The 24,884-nt window shown below is 40.8% G+C and overlaps 2 protein-coding genes and 1 long non-coding RNA gene across 6 annotated transcripts in view; all 3 read right to left on the bottom strand.

Annotated features, from left to right (window-relative positions):
• LOC124072620 (thyroid hormone receptor alpha) overlaps positions 1 to 1,670 on the bottom strand; it is an 85,086-nt gene extending 83,416 nt beyond the window's left edge. For all 3 annotated transcript variants that reach the window (XR_006845560.1, XM_046414135.1, XM_046414137.1), the window contains exon 1: positions 1,575 to 1,670. The gene's annotated coding sequence lies outside the window, so the exon portion shown is untranslated. The remainder of the gene's footprint in view (positions 1 to 1,574) is intronic.
• On the bottom strand, positions 1,665 to 13,146 carry LOC124072623. The gene is made up of 3 exons (XR_006845562.1): positions 12,758 to 13,146; positions 11,895 to 11,996; positions 1,665 to 1,681 (listed from the first exon to the last, which is right to left on the bottom strand). It is a non-coding gene; the product is annotated as an uncharacterized LOC124072623 (long non-coding RNA).
• Positions 13,147 to 15,282: 2,136 nt separating this feature from the next.
• The window catches only part of LOC124073755 (vesicle-fusing ATPase), a 34,183-nt gene continuing 24,581 nt past the window's right edge, over positions 15,283 to 24,884 (bottom strand). The window contains exons 9-21 of one of the 2 annotated variants that reach the window (XM_046416214.1): positions 24,635 to 24,834; positions 24,367 to 24,532; positions 22,701 to 22,775; positions 22,004 to 22,191; positions 20,912 to 21,007; positions 20,674 to 20,830; positions 20,198 to 20,331; positions 19,802 to 19,948; positions 19,188 to 19,322; positions 18,707 to 18,820; positions 18,471 to 18,526; positions 18,077 to 18,143; positions 15,283 to 16,557 (exon numbers count right to left, since the gene is read on the bottom strand). In XM_046416214.1, the coding sequence (XP_046272170.1) occupies positions 18,113 to 18,143; positions 18,471 to 18,526; positions 18,707 to 18,820; positions 19,188 to 19,322; positions 19,802 to 19,948; positions 20,198 to 20,331; positions 20,674 to 20,830; positions 20,912 to 21,007; positions 22,004 to 22,191; positions 22,701 to 22,775; positions 24,367 to 24,532; positions 24,635 to 24,834 (1,499 nt within the window). In that variant the 3' untranslated portion in view covers positions 15,283 to 16,557; positions 18,077 to 18,112. The remainder of the gene's footprint in view (positions 16,558 to 18,076; positions 18,144 to 18,470; positions 18,527 to 18,706; positions 18,821 to 19,187; positions 19,323 to 19,801; positions 19,949 to 20,197; positions 20,332 to 20,673; positions 20,831 to 20,911; positions 21,008 to 22,003; positions 22,192 to 22,700; positions 22,776 to 24,366; positions 24,533 to 24,634; positions 24,835 to 24,884) is intronic. The other variant, XM_046416215.1, reaches the window with a different exon arrangement.

Here is a 24,884-nt window from a genome sequence, read left to right as displayed (position 1 = left end):
TGATATTACAGAAAGATGACGAGTGAACTATATATATATATCTATATATCACAGCGTAAACGCAGCCATTAAGGAAGCACTAAACATGTCTTAAATTTCCATCATCGGAACTCACTAGTGGGGAAAATAATTTGAGGTGTGAGACAAAGTTATACCAAGTCACATTAGATCTGCCGTCCCATCACGTCGCAACACATCAGAGCGCCAAAACTCCCACCACCGCAATAATCTCTGTGCTGTTTTCCCTATATTCACTCAGCAGGGGTAATAAAGCCATACAACCATTATCCACGCCCAGCAGGGGAGGGTACCACTTTACAGTCAACACACACATCCTCACACACTTATTGTACTGCACGGCTAATTTAAAGACAGTGAATAATAATAAAAATCCTTTGCTGTTCAGGTTTAGCACACATCCAGTCGACTTCAAGGTGGGGCTATAGGAAAAGTAAAGGTATCATCAAAGTCATTAGTTTCACCCTGTGGGAGCCATCAGTGTCTGCACCAGTTCTTTTCCAATCCATCCACTGAGCACTGAGATTATCTGAATGTGGACCAAAGTGGGGGGCCAGACATACCTGTGTTGCCACCCATAGAGCCGTGCTGCTAGTGCGGCTGAAACTAACTTAAGAACAGACATTTCTGCCATCAAAATCACAACTTAATTTAGTGACGCCCATGCAAAATGACTAGATGTAAAACATCAGCCCTTTATTAGATGCATTTATAGACTAATCATACATAAATATTCAAAATAGGATCATCATACCACATGAACATGCTAGCCCATGCAAGTCATTTATGTTGCAATACATAGCGTCTGAACTGACTAGATTTTACAAAACACTGAAGAGGCTAATGGGCTCCTGTCAACACATGTCTCAGTGTCTAATTAAAAAGATCAAATAACAAAAAGCCTTAAGGCTTCTCCTGTGTGCAGACTAAGAACAAACCTCTCGTTCTTTTCCTATCTCGTTGCTGTGTGCCCTGCAGGCATGATACAATTATCCCACTGACTAATACAATGCTGATTTCTGCCTGAAATAGCCGATCTTACAGCAGCCCGTGTCAAAGATGTGCAGAAGGCATATAAAATTACCTGTATCACATGACACTGGTGAGAATTTTTATGTGTATGTGTGTGAATAAACACAATTTCTGTTTTGTTGTTTTAGCAGCTTTTCCTTATAGTCACTAAGCAGGACTTCACACCCGAGCTGCCAGATGAAGCCTTTAATTAGATGCTGCTGATGTTGTATTCTGTAGCCTCTCAGTAGCATGGTTATAGTATTTCCTCATGACTACCTGTACATAAATCATTTTAATAAGCTTTTCAGACACAGCTAAGATTTAAAAAATAATGGGAAAACACAATACTGCTGTCAAAATATAATTCCATTAAACTGAAAACCATCCATGCACTAATGGAGGTAACTTACACAACTGGAGCATTAGTTGCTTTTGCTCATTTCATTTAGGGCTGGGATTTGAGAGAACAGGGTTTAATAACCTGTCAGCCTGCTACCACATTCACTGTAATTATCTACGAAGATGAAGCAAAGAGAACCAACCTGCTGCTGTGTGGATGGAGGGCAGTCTTCCTCACTGACGCAAACATCAGATGGCAGAGTGTCTTCATTGAAGCAGATGTACAGTTCAGTGCATGTCTCTCAAAAGTCTGAAAAAAGATAACCTTAGATTTATTTTCTGGAATGTGACGTGTGAGTCTCACATGGAAAACTGAATTAGGATGGATTTAGCTGAAATATTTTTTTTTTTTTTTGTCTGATTAATTTGCTCAATTTTGTCAATAAATAAACACCACTCTGTATAAATCTTATGTCAACAAGGTGGTCATTCTCGTCTATGTGGTCACCTCGTGTCAGTTTCAAACAGCTACATAGCTTGCAGGTAGCTCATTAGTTGACAAATGGCGCGCAAATCAGGTTGTTGGAATACTGCAGTTGGACTTTTATACAAATGATCATTATTGTTCTACACTTGTCACCCTGAGAACTCTGAATCATTTAGTACTGTGAAGTTAGCCTTGCTAACAAAGCCAACATTAGCATAAGCATCATCAGTAAAGAGTTCTCAGCTTGGTACGGACATATTGTGTTTAATATTATATCTGGACCACAAATGCAAGTCTGTTGTGCAATTTATTGAAATGAATCACAAGTTAAATCAGCATTATTGAACAGAAAAAAATCTTATGAATTAACTAATATGTGCCCTATGAGTGTGTTTTCCCATCCCATTTCAGAAATAGGGACCACTGCAATTTTTCAGTTTGGATCAACTAAATAAAACATGACTAGGCAAAGTCAAAATGTAGTCTCTTAGCAATCAGACAGGAAGAAGTTCATTAGCGTAGCATCGAGTTCAAAGGTCAAGCCTTTTCAGCGTGAACTACACAAAGCCTGGATCACTCCTCACTATCACACTGAACTCAAAGGCTCCTTCAGCTTTATGTCATTTTGAACTAACTTATGTGAAGCTGGAGAAAATATAAGAGAACTCTGTGTATGTGTGGGTGTGTTTGCCTTTGTTATATTTGTCAAGCTGAGTTGAGCTGAGTTTAAATGAAAAGAGGGGAAAAGAATATCTATGTACGATCTGAATGTTCTGTCTTTCTAAGTTCAACCCAGGCCTCAGGTCATATCACATGGTTCTGATATCAGGAAGAATTTCCCAACAGCCGCATTAAGACGTTCTCTTTCACTTGAAAATAAGCTTCCAGCTTTTGACCTGGACGACTTAATGAAATCTGAGAACACACTTAATCTACTAACCACAGTGAAATGTTGGATGATAATGATGTGGTGTATGTGGCAAGCTGCTGACCTGAGGAAAATCCTGCACCAGGACTAAAAAAAGAAACAAACATCTTTATTACTAAAAAAAAGTCACGTTGACTTGAAGCTGATCTTCACCCTCAGACTATGTGTGCCACTTCACTTCTTATTTTAAGGCATTTACGACATCTTTTGATTCTAATATTAAAAGATTGAAATGGAAACTCAGTAATTTGGGGTAAAAGCGTATCTTAACATCAACAGGGACACATTAGAAAGTGCCCATTCAATCACCAGGGTATATTATTACCTGGCTGATAGGAACTACTTCTCCTTCCACCTGTCAGTCAAATGCAAATGCAGCTCTATAAATGTGTAAGGCACCACTGACAGGCTTCACTTTGTGTGCTGATGTTCAAAAGCCAGGGGTTCCCCACATTCTGAAAACTACAGAATTCTTTTTATTTAGGAAATCTGTGGTATCACACATCACTACCCAGCAAGTTATTTAATGTTATCATGACCTGTGGAACTGAAGGCAAAAACCGTATAAAATAAGACCCACATTGGAATAAACCTGAATCAGTGATTTATGTCTTTTTTCATTCACATTTGGTTTAAACAAAAGTGAGCACATCACCTCCACCAACATTTGTTACTATTTTCTGACTATTTATGCACTTAACCATGACTAAACCAGTCCCCCCCAAAAAAAAAATGATTAATTGGTTATTCAGACAAAATAATCAGCAGGTTAACCCCTAACATTAACCCCTAATAAAAATACTACTTTGTTGCAGCCCCAATTTAAGGGAACCAAGATAAGGGATACCCGCTAATGGAATGACTGCTTTGCACTGTGCATGTGTGACATGCTCAGAGGTTATGTGATAAAAATACAAAAGAAAAACAATAACAGCAGGGCTAATGTGCAACTGATAAAATCCATTAGACCCAGCTCAGTGTTATTCCTCCCTGGTGCGGCTTTACAGGAAGAGAAGGGGCAACAGCCCTGCAAGCAAAGGCTTCCAACCTTGGGAGCCACATCGTGGTCCATGACCTTTACCGTGCGAGGTCTTTCTTTAAGTCTCCTCCTATCTTGATCTTTATTCCCTGCACAGTGTCCTCTCTCCCATCTTTCCCATCTCTCTCAGATATTGAGAACAGCAGGATGTTAGGACAATACACTTTCAGAAGTTATGATGCAGGCTTTACTGCAGGACGTTGCTAAAACCCCCCTTATGGGAGGAGTAAAGGCCTCGACCTCCCTGCACAAGTTCATTCTGAGCAGGGAGTCCATCCTTTTAATGTAATCCCTGGACCACTTCCTCTTGTGGCCACTCCTAACACCGGTCTCTGTTCCTTTCTCAACAGGGCAGAGAGTCCATGTGCATGCGTTTCCTACTACATGGCTCTGTCTGGACTCCCTGAGAACATTTGTTTATGTGTGTGAGCCAGAGTCCTCCCTGGAGGGCTGAGAGCTTGTTATGAAGTCTTTCTCTCATCCCAATAAAGCAGGATATTTTTTGTGGTCTTTTCTCTTATCCCCTAAAACAATACAAGCCCCTAGAGAGTTACTACTGAAAAAAAAAGTGCACAGCAACAGAGCCAGAGAAGAAGAAGCTGAGAGACGGAACGCAGGCTGCCAGAACGAACAGAGTGACAGTAAACATGTCATCACATGCGGGCCAACACGAATATGGCTAACCCTCCTGCACCCACCGTAGGTTTCAATGTACATTACAGCTTTGTGGCATATTCTGCAAATGTAATGTGTATCAGGATAGTTCAAGTGCTAGAAGTAAAGGCAACCGGATTTCTTTTTTGGTTGATGAAAACGTTTCATCTCTCATTGGGAAGGCTTCTTCAGTTCTAAAAACTGATGGGGAGTCCCAGGTATTTAACCTCTAGTGGGACTGTCACCTTGTGGATGGTCCTGAGGGTCATTGACAACTCCTGTCATCACATTAGTCGTCACATGAGGGACTGTGAATGGAGGTTAAACCGTCACACGGTGGCAGGCGGTGCCTACAACCCTCAGGACCAAACCAAACTAGAGGTTAAATACCTGGAACTTCCCATCAGTTTGTAGAACTCAAGAAGCCTTTCAGATGAGGAGCGAAACGTCTTCAACAACCAACAGAAATCCAGTTGCCTCTGATACGAGCATTTGGACTATATTCTGCAAATGGTTTATCTTGTTTTTTGGTGAATGACTGCTCAGTCCCCCATAACAGTGCAATTAGTGTAATCAGAATCTGATCAGCGGCATCTGGGATTCTGCACGTCACAAGTGGATGGACAATTAAACGACGACGACGAAATGTCCCCCCTCGGGGCCAAAGTGTGGAAAGATAATGAAGCATAATTTTCATGAGGTCCAAGTTATTTGATCAGGAGGGCGGCTGAAATATCACACATCACACAAGGACAAAACTACAGTAAAGTATAGCATCTCTCCGACCCACCATTGTCTAAAAATGCTAGAGAGCAGTGATTGGATGCATTACTTCCCTGATTTGGTTTTTTTTTTCACCAAAAAACAAACCAAACTTGTTTAATTCTTAACTTGCTCTTACCATTAAAAGACTGTGCACTCTCAAACAGAAACATCAGTACCACTAGAATTACCGCCTCATGATTGTATGCCTCCACACACCAGTCAAGTTGCAGTTTACATCCCTGTCTGTCCATATCTAATATATGCAGTGACTGACAGAGAGCTTCATCAGATGATGCAACAACAATTACAGCACACTTTCAAGGTGGACACCCACGATTAGCATCACCACTTCAGCATCTCAGCAAATGTGATATACGGTGACAATGTGCCCTTCTGTTCCTGAGTTATGCTGCTGGATAATGGACTAATTTGAAGGAATTCACTCAAGGCTACTGAGATATTGCATCCGCAAGATTGGGAAGAACAGACAGATATGGCTGGACAGACAGACAAAAATAATACCTGCAGGAACAGCTATCACTGGCACAAAGGCATAACAAGACATAATATCCAAAAAAATGACAGCTGGTCATATTTCTTTTCACATAATATACAAAAGAACCAATGGGCTAAGTTTTACAGTGTGTACTCAATACCACAGTGGAGCCTGTAGCAGCTGAAGAGACAATTATTAACAGATATCAACTTTCATAGTAATTTAGTCTAGTTGTATTGGATTGCATTATACTGTACAGGGGTACCAAATAAACTATATTCTGTGTGTTTAAATATAAGCATATAAAATCAAACATTTTTGACAGCATACTTTAAGAAACAAACCATAGGTTAAAATCTCTGTTTGCCTTCAAATGATCTTGTAACTGATGTTGTGAACATTTTAGCACAGCTTCCATTTGGTGTGGTTGCTGAACTGATTGTGGGTGTGACGCTGGGCTGGAAAATAGCAGCTAAAGTGGAAATCAGTGAGTCTAAAAACAAAAACAGACTCTGGAGAAAAGACCCAAGAGTAATAAAGATTCATTTTCTGATTAATAACTATGGCTCCCCTTTATGGGTTTTCAATGTTCCCAAACACATGCATTTGTGCTAAGACACTACTACAATAAACATTTCCACAAATGCTTTCCAAACCTCATTCCAATTGTTAATGTAACCCTTTTAGTAATAGCTTTTGAGTACATATTGCTTTAAAGTACACAAGTAACACAACATGAAAACCCAAACATAATTAAAGCACTATGTCCTGGTTCAGTGGTATATCATGAGACTCCTGGCGAGCCCATTGTAAGACCTTCTTTATGAGTAATTTTCTGTCAGAGGGAAGAATCATAGTCCCTGGCTATTTAATGTTCTGTGTTGGATAGAGCTGGTGTTTAAAACTGACTGAATAGAGGCTGCCTTACATAAAGATGTTTCTTCCTTGACAGAAAAAAACAGAACATTTCAGAGGAACAAGTATCACGGAACAGCTCCGAGGCTTTATGATACTCTTTGATTATGTGTTTATGTGTGTCAGCATATTTAAGTGCCGCATCACGTGTTTTATTTTGTATTCAGCCTGACTCTATGTTCATCCCCCAGGTGGTAACTTCAATCAATAGTCCTTCAGTTTGGGCTTTACACCATTTATCTCTTCTTTTTCTTGTGACCAGGAATTTTTGTCATTAGCGGTTCATCTGTTGGTTACTCTTCAGATTCATCAACTGGTTAGTCTATAAAATGTCTAAAACAGTGCTGTCTTCAAATGGCAAATGTTTTGTCCAACCAGCAGTTGACTGCCATTAAATGTTCAGCGCCTTTCCCCGAAAGATGACTTAAAATGTGAGAGGAACATATACAATAGTGTTGATACACCGTCTTTGGTCCAATCATCAGTTTCAACTGAAACCATATTATTCTTCCAAAGAGCATTGTTGACATTAATGTAGAAAGTCAGAGCTTGAGCTGGACCAATGAATCACAGAGTATAATGTATCAGCTTACATTAGCGTATTGCACCCATTAATAAATGTTACATCATTGCATATCTATCTATATAGATCTATAAAAAGAAACTGCAGTGGACAAAGCCAAACTAGGATGAATCTAATTCCTAAACAGATATGCATTAAACAGTCTGTTCATTAGAACACTTGGTGCTGTCTAATGAACAGTCTGTCTATATGTGTGTGTGTGTGTGTGTATATATATATAGACCTAGACCTGATCTATTTGGAAAGTGTCATGGGATAACTTTAGTTGTGATTTTGGGCTATATAAATATAGCGAACAGGAACTAATTTGGTGATTGGATCTGTGCTTAGGCTGAAGGGGAACGGCCTTACAGTATGCTGGGAATGACGTCCAGAGTCAACTGACACCATGTAACAAAGAGAATGATAAAAGTGTAATCTACTTGCCCTAATGTATACCCAAGCTAAAGGAGAGCGAGGGATCAGGCAGAGTCTGTAAGCACCCGCGCAGTCCTGACAGGAAGTCTCACTGGGAACTACAAGTCAGATCACCTGTGTGGGTGTACTTTGAGGTGCAAGGAACCAAAAGCAGAAACAATATGTCTTCCAGTAGTTTTATTTTTTTTCTCAGAGCCCAAACACATGTGGATTTTTTAGGCTGATATTTGAGAATTTTCAAAATATGTTAACAATTCCGGTTAGCACAACTTTTTTCCTCAATTAGTAAGTGTAACACTTGCAAAATACACTTGTCAGAGATAAAAGACAGAGACAAAGAACTCCCACTTTAAACTGTCTTTATGATTTGTAATGTCACTCACATACATGAATACCTAGCTGAAGTCTCCAAAGGCACTCATGAACTCATCACCTGCCTTTACAGATTTTCCTCTAGCCTCACTGTTGCACCCTCATGGCATTGTGCTTAAGGTGCATTCACTGTGACCACAGAGTCCCTGGCCCAGGTCCTTTGCTGCATGCATTGGCTTTTTTACCCAAGTCTCCTGTCTATATCTCTATTTTTAGATGCTCTAAAGGCCATTTACAATGCACCTTACTTCAAGACCCATTCTGATATCGGCAGGTGTGCTCTGTAGCTGGAGGTAGGCAAGAGTATTCTGTTAATTGGCTTACTGTTGACAACATGGATACACTAAAGCAGATTTACTGGGCAGATTACCATCAGGACAGCATCCTTTCTCGTCACATGTTTTCAATTTAGCAGGCCATTTACCAACACTGATAATGTAGAATGGCACAGACTTCTTTTTGTTTCAGCAGCAGCTTGTGCATATCAGGAAATGTGACGGAATGCAAAAGAATGCTGAGCTTGGTTAAAGAAATTTATAAACATATTTCAGTGTGCACAAAGTAAGGGTACACTGGAGGAGATGTGACTAAATAGCGCCATCATCAGAAAAGAAAGCTCAGAGACCGTATTCAAAGTTTTCTTCATGTAAAATTTGACATGAGTTACTCCTAAATCAAATGTGATTTAGAAGCAGCCTAGGAAATGTCCTGTATCATATCGTATCAGCCAAAAATCTGCTAAAAAAAAGAGAAACAAACAATTCTGTCTGTTTTTTCATCCCCAACTCCCATACATTACATTCTTAAAGCCAAAACAGGAACCAATTTTCTTTCAGTGGCACTTTCCTTTTGACAACAAATATTTGGTGTCATTCTAAAACAATTAGCTGATGAACTCATTGGTCTACTAACATTATTGTAACCGACAAGGGACAAACTATGACTATTTAGGAACTGCAGTGAAGTTACCGACTATGTAATCTGTCAAGCACAATGGAATAAACTTTGAGAGGGAACCTGAGCAGTGTGACTCCCTGATAATTCAAGGTCACTCACTGGTCCTCTTTTTTCCAGAAATGGGACCATCACCCAAGTCTGCCACTCTACAGATACTTTCCCTGCACTCCAAGCAAAACTAAGGAGGCGCATCAACCAAGACAGTCCAACAATGTCCAGCATCTCAGGATGAGTCTCATCCACAGTCAGCACCTTGCGGCCAATTAGCTTCTTGACTAACTCAGTGAGGTCTGCCAGGAATTTTGGATGAGGCCTCCTCAAAGTCTTCAGTTTCCACCACAGAGGACATGCTGTTCCTCAAAGTGCTCTTCACAGCATGAGCCAAGCCCTGTTTCATTGACCGGTTTGACAGAGCTTCCACAAGGACAACTGGAAGTCCTTCAGCATAGATTTTCCAGACTCCTCAGACACCTAGATTCAGCTACAGTCAAAACTGTAGCCATTCTGGTGTCACGCTACCCGCCTACTGCTTCAGGAGACTCTGGGCCAAAAACCCTCCTTCTTCAGCTTGACAGCTTCCTTCACTACTGGTGTCCACTATTGGGTTCTTAGTCTGCTGCCCCGAGAAGCATCAGTGAACTTCAGAACACAGCTTCTACTGGCTGCCTGTACAATGGAGTCTTTGAACATGGACCACTCAGACTCAGGAGGTGGGATATGAAGATCTGACAGACAGGGACCTCTGACAGATGTTCAACTCATCATCTCCCTTTTACTTCCAATGTGACAACTGCACAATGTAGAGCTCTTAACCGTTAAACTCGATGCAGCAGATTTAAACATTACACTCAAGAACTGCATTCAGGTCTGACACTGTCCCACACTCAAGGATGCATGGAAGTCACCTTATGTATTGGCCAAATTTCACTGATTACCTATTATAAATTCCAAAAGACCAATCAATGTTCTATTATTTGCTTATTGATCTGAAGCGGCGTGTAAGATACAAAGTGAGACACACACACAGGTGACACAGAAGAGCACATCAACAGAGCTAAGCAGTGAAGAAGAACAAGAGCTGAAAGAAGTCACACTCCATAGTCTGATAGGGAAATTCGCATAACTTTTTTTTCCCTCCACGTTAAGAAGAACTCGTCCAGCTTTCATTCAGGCTTGTTTCAACAAGTGTGCTGCTAGGCAACCTTGGGATGCTGTGACAGCCCTGACAGTAAATGTGATCGCAGGCAGTCAGAAAACAACAGAAATCTAACAGAAAATAACTAAATAACCACATTAAAGTTAAAATGGTATTTTCTTTGTTTATTGATTGAACAGATCCAAAACATGTTGCTATAGGCGTGGCAAAATCGCATGTAAAGTCTAATGTATGACTCAGGAAGCTTTGGATAAATAATGCATTCCTTAGCTGAGATTCCATATTGCTCAAAAGCTGGTTTAATCCAAAACTCTACCTATAACTTCCTCCAGAACAAGTTAGGTATGCAGGTTAAGTTACAATGGTGAGCCATCTTCATGACATTAAAAACTTTGGCTTTACTCTTTAATAACCCATTAATCTCCCCTCCGGTGTTTTGTGACGGCCATTGAAAACTTTTTTTTTTTACGCTGACTTAATCACTTCATCAATTGACAGAGCCAATCAATGAAATATTCCGTTGCAGTCACACATTGGTATGGCTAGATGTCAGTGATATATGCTATTTGTTATGTTAAGTTCACAGCCCAATCTGAAGTATGTGGGTTACATGAGTACACTATGTCAATTTAAATGAAGGTACAAAACTAACTGATAAATGAGTGTAAGCACCACCTCCCTCCATCTACACCTCTGTGATGTAAGCAGGCCCTGGGACCTCAGGGACTGGAGCACCGGCTGCCTCAGCAGCACCTGTTATGTAACTGATTTTCCCTCAGACAGCTGAGAGGGGGGGAGAGACCCCCCTCCCCACTCCCTATACATTAAGCCTCAACCTCAGAAAACCAGGACACTGCCTTGCAGCAATGAGCTGTGGGAACAGGAGGAGAGGGGGAGGAAGGTGTTAGCAACGGGCGTCAAAGGAGGTCACGTCTGGCCGCGGGCAGAGATTACGGCTTTATATGTTTACATAGAGTATTTTTACATGTTCTTTGTTTGGTATGTTCATTGTGTTCATTTGTTTTCCTCAAAGAAAAAATGCAATAGAAATATATATATCTTCAGTTTTCTAGCAAATTGTGATTATTAGCAATAACTAGCTTCACAGGATTCATTAAGCATTGTGTCCTTGCTTGTCAAGCTGCTTAAAGAAAACATAATGCCAACTCAGACAATTCTCCTTTCTTTCAGGAAACCCTACGGGAACGACTCAAAAGACTAATAAATCTTGGAAAAGTAGGTGAAAACTCATAAAAATCCACCCACATCCTAAATCCTAACTGGGTTACGGGGGGAAAGTCTTGCAAACAACGTCAGTCAGTGTTTCCCGTGTAGTTTTATGCAGGCCAGTCTCCTGCACTACAAGGAAATTTCCTTTCTGGCTCCACATTCATTCTTCTTTTACACCCTGTTGTGGTTGAATGATGTTTTTCTCCTTGTGCACCTACTTGACTTGACAGTCTGACATGCGCGTTGGATTTCTTGACCGCATTTGAAGATTTTAGACGAAAAGACAAATGAGTCACGTTATGTCAAAAACGTCATGTCACCTCCAGCTGGAGAATATTTGCCAACAAGTCAAAATGTGGAGTGACATTGGCTGATGGGAAATATGAAGTTGCTCATAATGTGATGCAGAACAACCTTTAGCATTAGCATGTTCTGTGTAGACATCCTATGTAAAATCAGATCAATTCCTCACACCATTAGCCTGACCCCTGCATACCGTTCTGACTCTGACCCTGGTCACCTACCCATCCCAGGGCGTCTTGAACTGCAGCAGCTCTGTGCCTGAAATGAATCATGCAATATCGTCTGACTGGTCCACAAATGAGGCAGGTGGTGCTGTCCTCATCCTGCAATCAAAATTAAAAAAAATAAATAAAAAATTAACAACACATTCTTACTCCTAACCATACGTTTAACCCACACACACACACACACACACACAAGGTAAAGAGTGGCAGTGTAATGTGTAACTCAATATAGGATCTCATACATATACACCACACCTAAGCCCGCAGGAGAATATGCAGACTAGGAACCACATTTTATTTTCCATGCTGCCCATGAACACATGCATGATTCGTATCAAGTCTCCGGTCGTTCAAAGCACACTCTGGCACACTTTTGCACGCACAGACCCACTGTACTTGGACATGTCACAGAAAAGGAACGTGAACAGTGACTGCGCAGTAAATCATGCGCGCATACCTAAAGCGGACTATATCTTGGCACAAAGCCCTATCTCTGTACCTTGTTGGGTGTCATCTGTCACACGTTTTGATTGTTCAGCTATTTAGGACAGTGTGTAGCTGAACAGGTTTCTCATTGCAATGATCGTACAGTTCCGACCTTAACCGTGAACTCAGCCCTACCTTACCCAGGTATCAGAATGTAACGACAGTAAAGGCAACACATGGCAGGTCACTTTGGCACACAGTACAGTGGCCTGTCTTCTTTGCATTAACCTAATGGTATGGTACAGTAATCAGGCCGGCGCAGCAGCACCCGGGTTGACGTGAGGACAGCACTCACGGTACAGCTACCGCCGCCCCATAAGGAACCCTTCACTGTATTTCGCTATAGTGTAAATGCAATAAATTGACACACTCACCAATGGTACAAAACCGCCTCCTGAACCGTCAACATATGGGACAGCCGGGTTAACACGTGAAGAAAAAGCAGGATAAATACGTAGAAATACAAGCGAGTTCAGTTGATAAGCGTCTCAAGCGGTGTTGCTAGTGGCTCTCCCACTGGTAGCCCCCTATCAGTCCGCTATCAGGTGCGAGGAGACCGGAGCGCCGTGTCTGCCGGAGACTGCCAAAGCCATGACCAGGGGAACTCTACAGCGCTTATTTGCTTTCTGTGCTCGGTCCTCCCCCTGCCTGTACAGTACGGGTGAATGCGGGTCAGGAGAAGCAGGGCTGCCGCCGGGGATGATTCATCATCCGGCTCTGCAGCGCCCTCTACCGACCGGAGCGGGATGCATCAGCGGTGGGTTGCATAATCCTGAGAGAGGAGAATTAAAGGGGAATCTCGTTTGTTTTTACATCAGCAGCATACACAAGTAAAAACATTCTCATTACGAATTTAATGTTGTTGTTGTTTTTTTATTATTTTATGTTGTCTCAAAGGCTACTTTAAAACATTTCAGATAAAATTCTACTTTAACTGCAATACATTTACCTCACCGCTGTCAATGCTGGATGATAGTTGATAAAGCACATAACGTAATTTGTGTTCTGAAAGATGATGTGTTTTTATTAATAAATCTACCAAACGTACGTAAATGTGAAAGGGTTTTGCTAATAGTGCTGAACCTACTGAGATTATGACCAGAATCTGCAATTCTAATCGGCTTTTCGTTACGCTTGCATAATGACAATAAAGAGTCTTGAATCTTGAATCTATACGAAACTTCATACTGAGTTTCAGCTCACCCTCTGGACACCAGGACAGAACAGAGCTAACGGGACAGTGAATATTACACCTAATGTATTATCACCAGGTAACCAAAAATACAAATACTAGCAGCTGGATGTGTAAATTAGTTAAAAAAAAAAAAAAGAAAAAAAAGGTGACCGCAAGTTTAAGTACATTTCCTGATAATTGCTTACTATTGTACATTTGTTTTTGTTTTTTTTTAAAAAAAAAAAAAAAGATTGATTGCAACAAAGTACTTGTCGCTACTTTTATTTTTTGAAGGATTGTATTACTTTTTCTTCATGTCATCGTGTAAAAATACAAAGATTTATAAATACTTTACTTCAACCAAAAGTATAAGGTATATAGTTTATAAGTAGCTGTTGTAATTGGTCAAAGTTTAGTTAATTTCAGTGGCTCTAATTAGATTACTTTAAAGAGCTGTTTAATCTTTAACCACCATGTGTTGGGATATTGTAAGCTGATCCATTGTTTCATGGGTAAAATTACCACAAAAGGAACTTGCAATTATTGCTGTAAACTTAATAGACAAGTAAAAAACTACCTTTATCTGTGAAATGCGCTATAGAGATGCAGTATAAAGATGAAAGTTGAGTTAAGTGCTTAAAGGCTAACTGCAGCCTTGAGTAAAAGTTGCCTACTACCAGGACAAGTGCTTAGTGTAATGGTTAAAAATGAACTTTGATCCCAATCTTTAGGGAGAAAAAAAAGCAAACAAGAAGTAACTTGACAGAGTGGAAGTGACGTGAAGTGGAGGTCACATACTGTGAGTGTGCAGGCAGTAGCCCAGGGCACTGTCTTATATGAACTGTTAACTGGGAGCCTTTTTAAGTCCTGTATGAATCAGAAATAGCCCCAAGAAATGTCAGCCCATGACTAAGATGCACATTTGAAGAGCATAGCTGGAGCTATGAAGGAAGAAAGTCAGATTGATGTGGGACGTAGTCTGTGCCACACGCCATGTAGGACATTGCGTCCATGTTGGCTTCCACCTGATGTTGCTTTGATTTCCTCCCACTATGCAGGGTTAGGGTTAACCCCCACCACCCTCCCTTTGTATAAAATTTCAAACTTGTTTCTATCATATACACTTGTAGTGTTTTATGTAAACTCTAAAAATAACCCTGAACAGCACAGCAGCTAAAGTGTCAGGCTTGTTGTTCACTCTAGCACTGTTAATAAGGGCTTATCTTTCTGTTCTGTTTTCTGCCACAATAAAGCCATGTAGCATTTCATTTCTAAGAATCCCATCGCATTGTCAGACAACCTTTTCAACAACAACATAAAATGCTGTTTACATCATTATGCAACAGTAATAATGTTGTGGCAAGTTCTCATATTTAAATAGAAAAAAAAGTATCAGATGTAAAAGTACTGATGATACAGCAGAATGGTCCCGCTCAGCATTATATTATACGTAATATTATCTTGTTACCAATTGATTGCTATATAAACAGCCTTTACATCGCAATTCTTGGAAGCAATTTTTATTACTCAATATATTGCTATATATTGTATGTAAAACCTGAAGTCAAGAGTAACCAAAACTGTCCAATAAATGCAGTTTAGTAAAAAGTACAATGCTCACCTCTTAAATGTAGTGGAGTAGAAGTGTAAAATGAAAATACAGGTGATCAATAAACAGAAATAAATGAGACCAGAAAAGCCGCTGGAAGTTTTTTCTTTTTTTTTTTTCCTGTGCATCTGTGCTTTTTATTGCAATAATACATCTGCATGTTGATATATATTTACACACACACACACACACACACACACACCCACACACACACATTGTCAAAGATCAAAACAAAATAAGAACTTTGGACAAGAAGCACTGAACACATGACTTGAGAAAAAAAAAAATCCACAAATTAACCACCAACTGTGTAAGCCTGAATTTAGATGCACACACACACACTTAAACACAAGCGTGCTCACATTCAAAAGCACATTCTGGCACCACACGCTCACACACGCTCTTACACACTTGACACATGCAGCATTTAGTTCCCCACACATGCACACGAACGGACACAAACTGGATAAGTACTAAAGGTCTTTAGAGTCATTGTTAAAAGTGCAGAATATTTTTTTATCTTTAACACTGATGATGCCATAACTACACTAACTAGACTGAACTGAACTGTACTGCACGCAACACAGACAGACAGGCCAACAATCCAACATTTACTTTCACTATTACACAAACCTGGTAAAGTCAACGTCTCCAGAGCAATAGGGAAGAGTCATACTGATATAATGAGAAATACACTTGAGACAGATCATTTAAATTATTCTCATGATATACTGCATTTTGTCTATATATACTATTTACAGAACATGAACAAGGAACATACTGTATAATTAAAGGGTGTACATTTGCACATGGATGAGCTTCATTTTTACAGCCACTACATTTTCACTAAAAGCCTCTCATAGATTCACATCTCAAATATTCAAAGGGATGTGGGATTTGTGTCAGTTTTGGATGTACTCTGTTTCTACTGCTTGGGCTAGTGAGGATACATATCACGCTAACAATAACTATCTGTAGCAGGACAAGCAACAAATACAATAGCGAAAAAACATACATGACCTTTTTTTTTGGTTATTTTTACGCACAATGCACAAAACAGCACTTTTTACAATCATATATTGCAGTTTCTTTACAGATAACTTCCAGGAGTTTGCTGCAGTGTGTCAACGTGTGTTGCTGCTGTTGAGTAGGACAGCGAGACAGTGATATCGCCTACTGAAGCATGCTGAGATAAAGAGGACTTGTGCGTTCCTCTCTCTAACCAGGTGTGTATTTAGACGGACAGACAGACGGATGGATTGCTGGGTGGATCAGTTAGAGGAAGATCTCTTCTCCTCCTCGTCTTCCTCATTTTGTCTCACGGGCGGCATGTTGATGATAAGATGGTGGCTTCACTCCTCCAGCCCCTCTACTCGTAGAAGCTGCGATCACTAAATCAGAAAGAACAGCAGCAGGAGAAAGACAAGCTGTTAGGGGTTGTTAGCTGTTAGTTTCTTAAGGGTTGTGTGGGGTTACTCGCTCAACCCTCAATAAGCTCCAGTGTACTCACACAACACCAGCAAACTGCTGGCCAGTGTCTCACGTAAAACAAAAAATGACGGGCAGGATTTAGCAGGCTATAAAACAAGAAGACAGCCACAAGATAAAACCATCACATAGCATCCTTTTTATTCTACTGCAATCTTAATTGTAAAAATGAATGCTTCGATAAATTTGTTTTATTGCCACCATGCCATGTCAAGTCTCAATCCTCCAACACACCATCCATAAACAGAATTACAAAATTTTATTGTCAAATTCATGCTACCTCTTTTACGCTAACGTTAGTGTCAGGTAGTTTATTTAGCTATGAAACAGCTACACCTGGCAGTTAGTGGATGTTAAATATTTAGTCATGGTTAAGCTCTATGAAAGACCTTATATGTTTGTGTGTTGATGAGTATTTAACTCATTTTAACTTTCATTCATCTTTAGTTAGTATTAAATTTAATTAGCTTTAATAATACTAATTAATAATTTAATTAGCATTCATCTTTAATTAGTTAGCCATTATTTAGCTTATCCTTACTACAACAAGTATGAATTTATGAACAGCTGTTACAAGCAACTCTTGAGACCTATTATCTTAATAATAAATAACCGTAAATCTGTTTTAAAAAAACATTATCACTGCATAAAATCACTTATGTTCACAAATGACTGCAAAGACCTACAGTGTAATGCTATGAGTATACTTGGAACAGTAAGATAATCATAAAGGACAAGTAAAACATTTAGAATGCCATGTTACATGAATAACTGGTAAAAAAAAAAAACAAAACAAAAATGACAATGTCAACTTAGACAGACTTCTGTAAGATGGGCTACACTGGGTGTATTTCAAAATGCCATGTAAACATCCATTTAGTTAAAGAGCAAAGGGCATTTTAAGACATTTTCAACATTTTAAGTGAAACCACTTAGCTTCATAATACCCTTTTTCTCCTACAAATAAAGTAATGAGAAATAAAAAGCTTTAGTGTTCTGCTACCCAATACCCTTTTTTGCAGATACAGTTGCTCTAAAATATGACCAGGCGTTAACGGTGGCTAATGTTAGCTAACAATAGCCAATGTTACTTGATTATTCTCTCTCTTTGCATTTATCATTGATATAAACGTTACTTTTGGCCACAGTGGCAATTGCTAGCCAAAGTTACATAGTCTCTTGCTGTGGGTGAGACTTAATTTGTGCACAATGAATATGTACTCTCAGTGGAAATGCTTTCCATGGAAAATGTACGGTACACACCAAAACACAACTTAAATAATTAAAGCTGCTACTGCAAACAAAATCCGAAAACAGCTGGAAAACTAATGTGGAAATGCTAAACTAACAGTTAACAGGGAAGCTACAGGTTGTACTCCTAACCTTTGGGCACACGTCTCATTGCTTTGCTGTTGACCTTACCAGTGCACAGCGTACAGTGCAGAGCGACTGACAGCTTTAAATTCGGATTTGATCGCCTTCATTCAACCTGGTGAATGCAAAATAAAGCCATTACAGTTAATAACTGGTGAGAAGCGGTGGCTGATTGTTAGGTTTTTTCTGCACTTCTGTTAGGACAAGGGGCATCTAATCTGTGTGTGCAGTGCAGAAGTCAATATTTATTCTTGTAACTTTACCCAGCCCGGCCAAGTACATTCTGTCAGTGACATTTAGGGAAATTAACAACATACAGACACATGATGGTATACAGAAAATTGAAGGAGGAGTAAGGTGAAACAAAAGTGGTTGAAGATGAGAGAGTGATGGAGCCAAGCAAAGACACTGTGTGTGACTGGTGAAGAACACTTGTACTCACGCCCCCTCGTCTCGGAGCAGAGACAGGAACTTGGTCACTCTGTAATCCTGGTCCATCTAGGCAGTAAAGGAAAGCAGAGGGAGAGAGAGAGACTGAACGGTCTATTGACAGTAAAAACAAAGAGTAGGACATTACGGAGCCTCGCAGTCATGTCAGAAATCTGCCACAGCTGGTGGGTTTCTGACAATGGCTTATGGGCTGTTACCATGGTCACTACTTTGATTAATCTTTTGTACCTGCAGTGACATCTCAATGAGCACAAGGAGTTTCTTAATGCCAATCCAGACTCGCTTCCCTTTGAGCTGCTGAGCAATGCTGGCCCGCTCTTTATCTGTGAAGCTCCCCAGCAGCTGAACAGAGAAACAAAGCAAAGCAAATCCTTCAAAATACCTTCAAAACCTCAGAATGAAAAGCAAAACAAAGCTGAATGCAGCTGAAAACACCCTTTTAATTATGATTAAGCCAATTTGCCAATGAATGTCGTGAATGTTGTTTTTTCTCTATTAGCACAAATGTTATATGTTTGGAGCTTTCAAGGTTGCATGTTCAAGAATGTGTGCTCATAAGAGTGGGGGATGGTAATGTGTATTTCACCACATTGATCGCGCCCTTATGTGAAAGCACAACAGTCAGCGTCTCTCCCTTTATGTAGTCACTACAATAAGTAGAATACCTGTGATTGTGTGCATATTTGTGTGTGCTTGTGTGTGTTAGTACCTCTAAAGCATCGACTAGCTGGTCCCCAGTAGAGATGTTGGGAATGTGGATGGTGGTGCTGAAGGCATCCAGCATCTCCATCTCCTGTAGCACATCCTTCCTGCTGGTGGTGCCAATGATGAGCAGCTTCCGACCCTGCAGGAGGAATAAATTACATATGGAGAGCTACAATGACAAGCGCATTGTAGATTTCCCCCTCAGCAGGTTCATTTGGGTCATAGTTAGGTCATTCAGCTGTTCCAAATCTGGATCCAATTAAAAAGTTAAGTTCCGACATATTTAGATAAGGCACTCCAGCTAAATAAAATTAATTGTTGCAGTCAAACAATGAAAGAAAATTAGCACAGAACCAGAGGAATCATCAAATGACATCAGTTGAGGTACTTCATCAGATTTTGTACAGCCAGCTCTGGAGCAGGAAAGGGCTTTATACAGTGTGTTGGTGTGTTTTTGAACAACAATGGAGCTCTAGGGCACAGAGGAATAACATATATTAGATTTGCATACACACGCTATACTTGTTAGAAGGACCAGTTCATTCTTGGCATTTTTCCTTGGAATTAGTCACAATAGTGTAGTACAGATATATATGCATAGTGCAGCTGCATTCTGACCTTTGGCGGGGCTTTCTTCAGCAGCACCAGCAGAGCCTGAAGTACCAGGTTGGAGAAACGAGGCCCAATGGGGACATAGTCCAACAGACGCTCAATGTCATCCACCACCACGCAGCTGAGCTGCGATTTATAAGCATCATCAAAGACCTGACAGAGAAGGAGGGAGGGAGCAGGGAGCGAGAGCGGTACAAATGAATGAAGAAACAGACAATGGAAAGACAGGCAGAGAGGATGGAGGAAGGCATTAACGGATGGGAAAAACAAAGGGTTGAATCAGTGACGAAAGAAGAAAGAGCAGTTAAATAGATTAAATTGATTCAGAAGTTATCGCTTAAATGCAAATGTTTCATTGTTTGATGACACACTGCAAGGGTTAAAACACACTGCGGCGCTTACCTTTTTGATTGCCTGGCACTTGGAGATCTCTGAGTGTCCAATCATCTTGTCTGGAGAGCAGATCTTAATGAAGGGGAACTGCGAGTCCTCTGCAATCTTAGCTGCCAGGGCCGTCTTCCCACTGTGAGGTGGCCCTGGGGGAGTGTGTGTCAAGAAGAGGAGGGGTACAATTTACTGCACGTGTTTGTATTTGCATGTGTATTGCTATTCAGTGGGTTGAAAGTAGGAGTGTACAGTGGAAAATTGCTTTTTATTTCAACCTGGTGATGTTTACATGAATCACTTCAAATGTCTTTGAGTCCATCCAAAAGTAAATACTAACTACACAGGGAACTACATCACCCCATCCACATGTGTGAGACTACAGAGAGCTTTATATTTTTTGCTGGAGCAGCAGTAGTAAAGCACATGACAGCATTTGTCTCTGCAAGAATAAACTAACGAGATACACATTGCACAGTTGTTTGTGTTCTTACCCTCCAGTAACACAGCCACCAGTGGTGTGCGATCACTGTTCTTGGTCTGCTGTACCAGCAGCTCTCCATCATCCAGGACGTGAGTGACTGGGTCACCCCATTTGATGATGCCATTCATGATGTAGCTGGAGTAATCCTCCTGGTTTGTACCAAATGCCTGGATGACAACATGGCGAAACGTTAGGAACTCTGTTTTGCCTTCTCATATTACAGTATTACACAGTATTCTGGTACATACTGGTTTGATGTCATTGTTGAGGGATCCCATGAAGTCATCTCTGGTGACCTGGAGCTTCTCTGCCCTCTCCATGTCCACTTCCACTGTAGATGTAGCCTGGAAAAGAATAAACACATGCATACAACTGCATCAACTACTCTATATTGCCCCTAGGTGTGAGAGTGTGTGGTTGTCTGTCTTTGTGTGTTGGCCCTGCGATTGACTGGCGACCAGTCCAGGGTGAACCCCGCCTCTCGCCCGTAGTCAGCTGGGATAGGCTCCAGCTCCCCCGCGACCCTGACGGATAAGCGGTATAGAAAATGGATGGATGTACAACTGCATCAAAATAACACCAGGTGAGCACAAGAGGCACTCCACATATTTTACACACAAGAGTTATTTTACTCATCACAAGGAGTACTAATTAACTTGCGAAAACTGATTTCTAATGTGTTCAGTGGCTCTGCATATAGCGCTTGTAAAGCCTGAAAAAATAAATCTGACGATATCATGTCCTTGTATAAGAAGTGGGCATTTAGGAGGCGGGAGGAGTTTAATACAAGAAATGATCAATTTGAATGGAAAATGTTTGAACCAGTGTTTTTGAGTCTTGATTCAGACCAGAAATTGACTCCTTGGCATTTTAGAGTGCCCTGAGAAGAGAACTGTGTCTATGATATGAACACAACTTTCTACCAACAACCACACAGCACAACACAATGTGGCACATTTAATTCTTACATTCTCAAGAATCAAATTCAGAATCAAATTTTCTTTAAGCATCACATACTAAAAGAACAGACTGACTTTTGAGCCTTCATTTCTATTATTTAAAGGTTTTGATCAAGCAGAATGATCGAGCAGCTGGACATCAGAGACATGATGATGATGGGACTTCAGCATCAGTGCTACAGAAAACATTTATTGTAAAACCGAAATTATTAAATGTAGTTTGACAAAACAGTTTCACTCAAAGACCACTCATCAGCTTTTTTTTCTGAGGCTTTTAAGCACACCTTGTAACTTGCTACCTGCTATGCAAGCTGTCCATTTCCAATGGAATCTGTTCTTAAGCCTTGTGCTATCTTTGTATATCTGAAAGTGTCAAGTGACCTTGATGTGTCGGTTCATGGCAGTGGACTGAGCAGCCCTGACCAGCCCCTCCAACTCTGCACCGCTGTAGTTCTTAGTCTCAGCCGCCAGTTCCTTGATGTTGACATCAGTAGCGAGCAGGTTGAAGCTCCGCATCTTATTTGTGTGGATGGTCAGGATCTGGACACGCCCCTTCTCATCAGGCAGACCTGGAGGTTAGACGATGAGGAAGAGAGAGGGTGAGGAGGAGGGGTGGAAGATAAGATCGATACGGGTATGGCTAGGCAAGAAATAAGTGCTGAGAGCTTGGAAGGAGTGAGGGAAGGGACTTGTCTGTTAACACTTTCACATTTTCAGTGCTCCACAGTTGTATCCATAGTGCTCTTCTAATCGAAGAAAAATATGAACTACTGGGACTTTTATATTACATTTCTGTTTTTTATATGTATACTACAAAATTTTAATGGCGACCCATTTAAAAGGGCAACTGGTAATCATATATTAGTTTTTGTGCTCTTGTTACAATCAAAAACAAGTGAGTCATATGAAAACCTTCGACTTGCACATTTCAGAAGACTTCATGAGAAATTACCTCGCATAAAAAAAAGTTACATTTCAGCACGATGAGGTCACAGCTACAAGTGAGGAATGCAAACATTACACAGAATGTCGAGCGGAGTTGGTTCTAAATGAAAAACCGAGGGAGCTGAACACTCACCAATTTCCATCTTGACCTCAAACCTGCCAGGCCTCATCAGGGCATCATCTATCAGGTCAGGCCTGTTGGTCATACCTGGGAGGGGGAAGAGAAAACAACACTGAGGGAACAGAGGGAAAGAGGTGGACCTTGTTGGATATGTGCCTTTAGGTATATAGCTATGGTCTCGTAAGGCGCGAAATACAGCGTCATGTGCTGTTTACCAACTGGCGCTGCTCGTAACCGGTCGGTGTTGCTATCACAACAATGGATGAATGACATTATAAAGAGCCGGCTTGGCAAATAGAACGCATGCAACTCATGCATGCAACTGATTTTCACCAGATGTGATGTCACTCCGAGTTCATGACTTACGAGTACAAATCGAGTACAGCGGAGTTCCGACTGACATTAACTCTGTGAAATTCACTGAATTCCTAATTGCTGACTTTATCAGTGACATCTGTGCATATGCGACTGAAAAATACAACACAAATACATCATATATATTAAAATAAATTATGTTGAAATTGTTTCATATGTTGCCCTGCGATTGACTGGCGACCAGTCCAGGGTGTAGTCAGCTGGGATAGGCTCCAGCTCCCCCCAGGGACTGACTTTTCTGTATTGACCACATTGCTCACACATTTTTTCCAATAAAGTTTCTCTAAAACCGAAAACATATTCGGTGCAAAAGGTAAAAGTAACTTCCTGTTCATTATGTCATCATGATCGTGGCTTACCAATTTACTGAGATGTCTGATGGCTTTTTCAGTATGATTTGATGGCATCTTTTATCCAGAAGCTTTTGCAGTTCAGCAGATGTTTGAAAATCATCTGTCTGTCCAGTATTCAATTTCATGTCAAACTATTCACTCTTCATTTCTTTTATAGGAAGTAATTGCTCAAAAGACTCATCGTTGGCAGTTTATTTATATTAAGCCCGTAAACATGTCCGCAAATGTTGAAAGGATGACACTCATCAAGTTGAAGCAAGTGATTTATGGCAAACTGTGGAATTAAGAGTTTAGTGAATCTGACTTGAAACTCTTGTACAAACAAATTTAAAGGAGGTTTAAGATAGGAATGCAGAAATATCCTAACACAAGACCCATCGTCTCTGCATTTGTTGCTGATAGTTTATATTTTAAAGGTATGACATCTTCCTACCTAAATTAAGAAAATGGGAGGCAAATGAAAGGAAAAATCAACCTAAAGTGACTGAGTAAGGTGTTGACCACCACAAGCTTCCAGCACTGCTTTGTGTAGTTTCTCCAGTGTCTGCAGAACTCTGCCAGAGGGATGGTATTCCATCCTAGTCCCCTCATTGGCTGGTTTGATTGTGGTTCTGCCTAACACAGTGCTCTAAAACAGCATTTCAATCATCATGGAACATAAAACGCTGAAAATGTGCACATAAAATAAACATCAAACTGCAAGATTTACAATCCTCTTTCACGAAAGCGATTTGCGATTGCTGCTACAAAATGTGGCATCGTCATATTTCACAAACGAGTCCTACAGGGCTCTCAAGTGCTTATGCATCAGTCGCAAGTACGCTGTTTGTCTTGATTAGTGAAATGAGTGTTAAAACGTGGCTCTGCCCTCCAATTAGCAGAATGTATCATACAGCTGCTGAGGAAGGTTAATGAGGTGAGGTCAGTGAGTTCCCTGTGATGCTACTGACCGATCACCAGGATGTTGTTGAGTTGCTCCACACCGTCAATCTTAGACAGTAGCTGGTTGACCACAGTGTCGTGCACGCCCGTGCTGCTGGCGCCCGTGCCTCTCTGCTTGCAGATGGCGTCCAGCTCATCAAAGATGATGATATGGAGGCCGCTGTTGGCTCCCAGCTGGAGACAAGTTTGAAATGATCAGTTCAGTATTTTTCTTTTTGTTTTTTTTTTTTTTTTTAACTGAACATGTAGAAAAATGCAGTGAAGCGTGTCTCTCACCCTCTTCTGTTCTTCCTCTGCCTCGGCGAAGAGTTTGCGAATGTTGGCCTCGGACTCTCCCACGTACTTGTTCAGGATCTCTGGGCCGTTGACGATCTTAGGCTCGCGGGCGTTGAGCATCTTGCCGATCTGCCTGGCCATCAGTGTTTTACCGCAGCCTGGAGGTCCAAACAGCAAGATGCCCTTCACGTGCTTACAACCTGGGAAAGGAAAAGGAGGGTGGGATGACAACCCCCAGAGGGAAAAGGTA

Source organism: Scatophagus argus, chromosome 16 (genome assembly GCF_020382885.2).
Source record: "Scatophagus argus isolate fScaArg1 chromosome 16, fScaArg1.pri, whole genome shotgun sequence".
Classification (NCBI taxonomy): Eukaryota; Metazoa; Chordata; class Actinopteri; family Scatophagidae; genus Scatophagus; species Scatophagus argus.
This window is presented reverse-complemented; position numbering and strand designations above follow the sequence as displayed.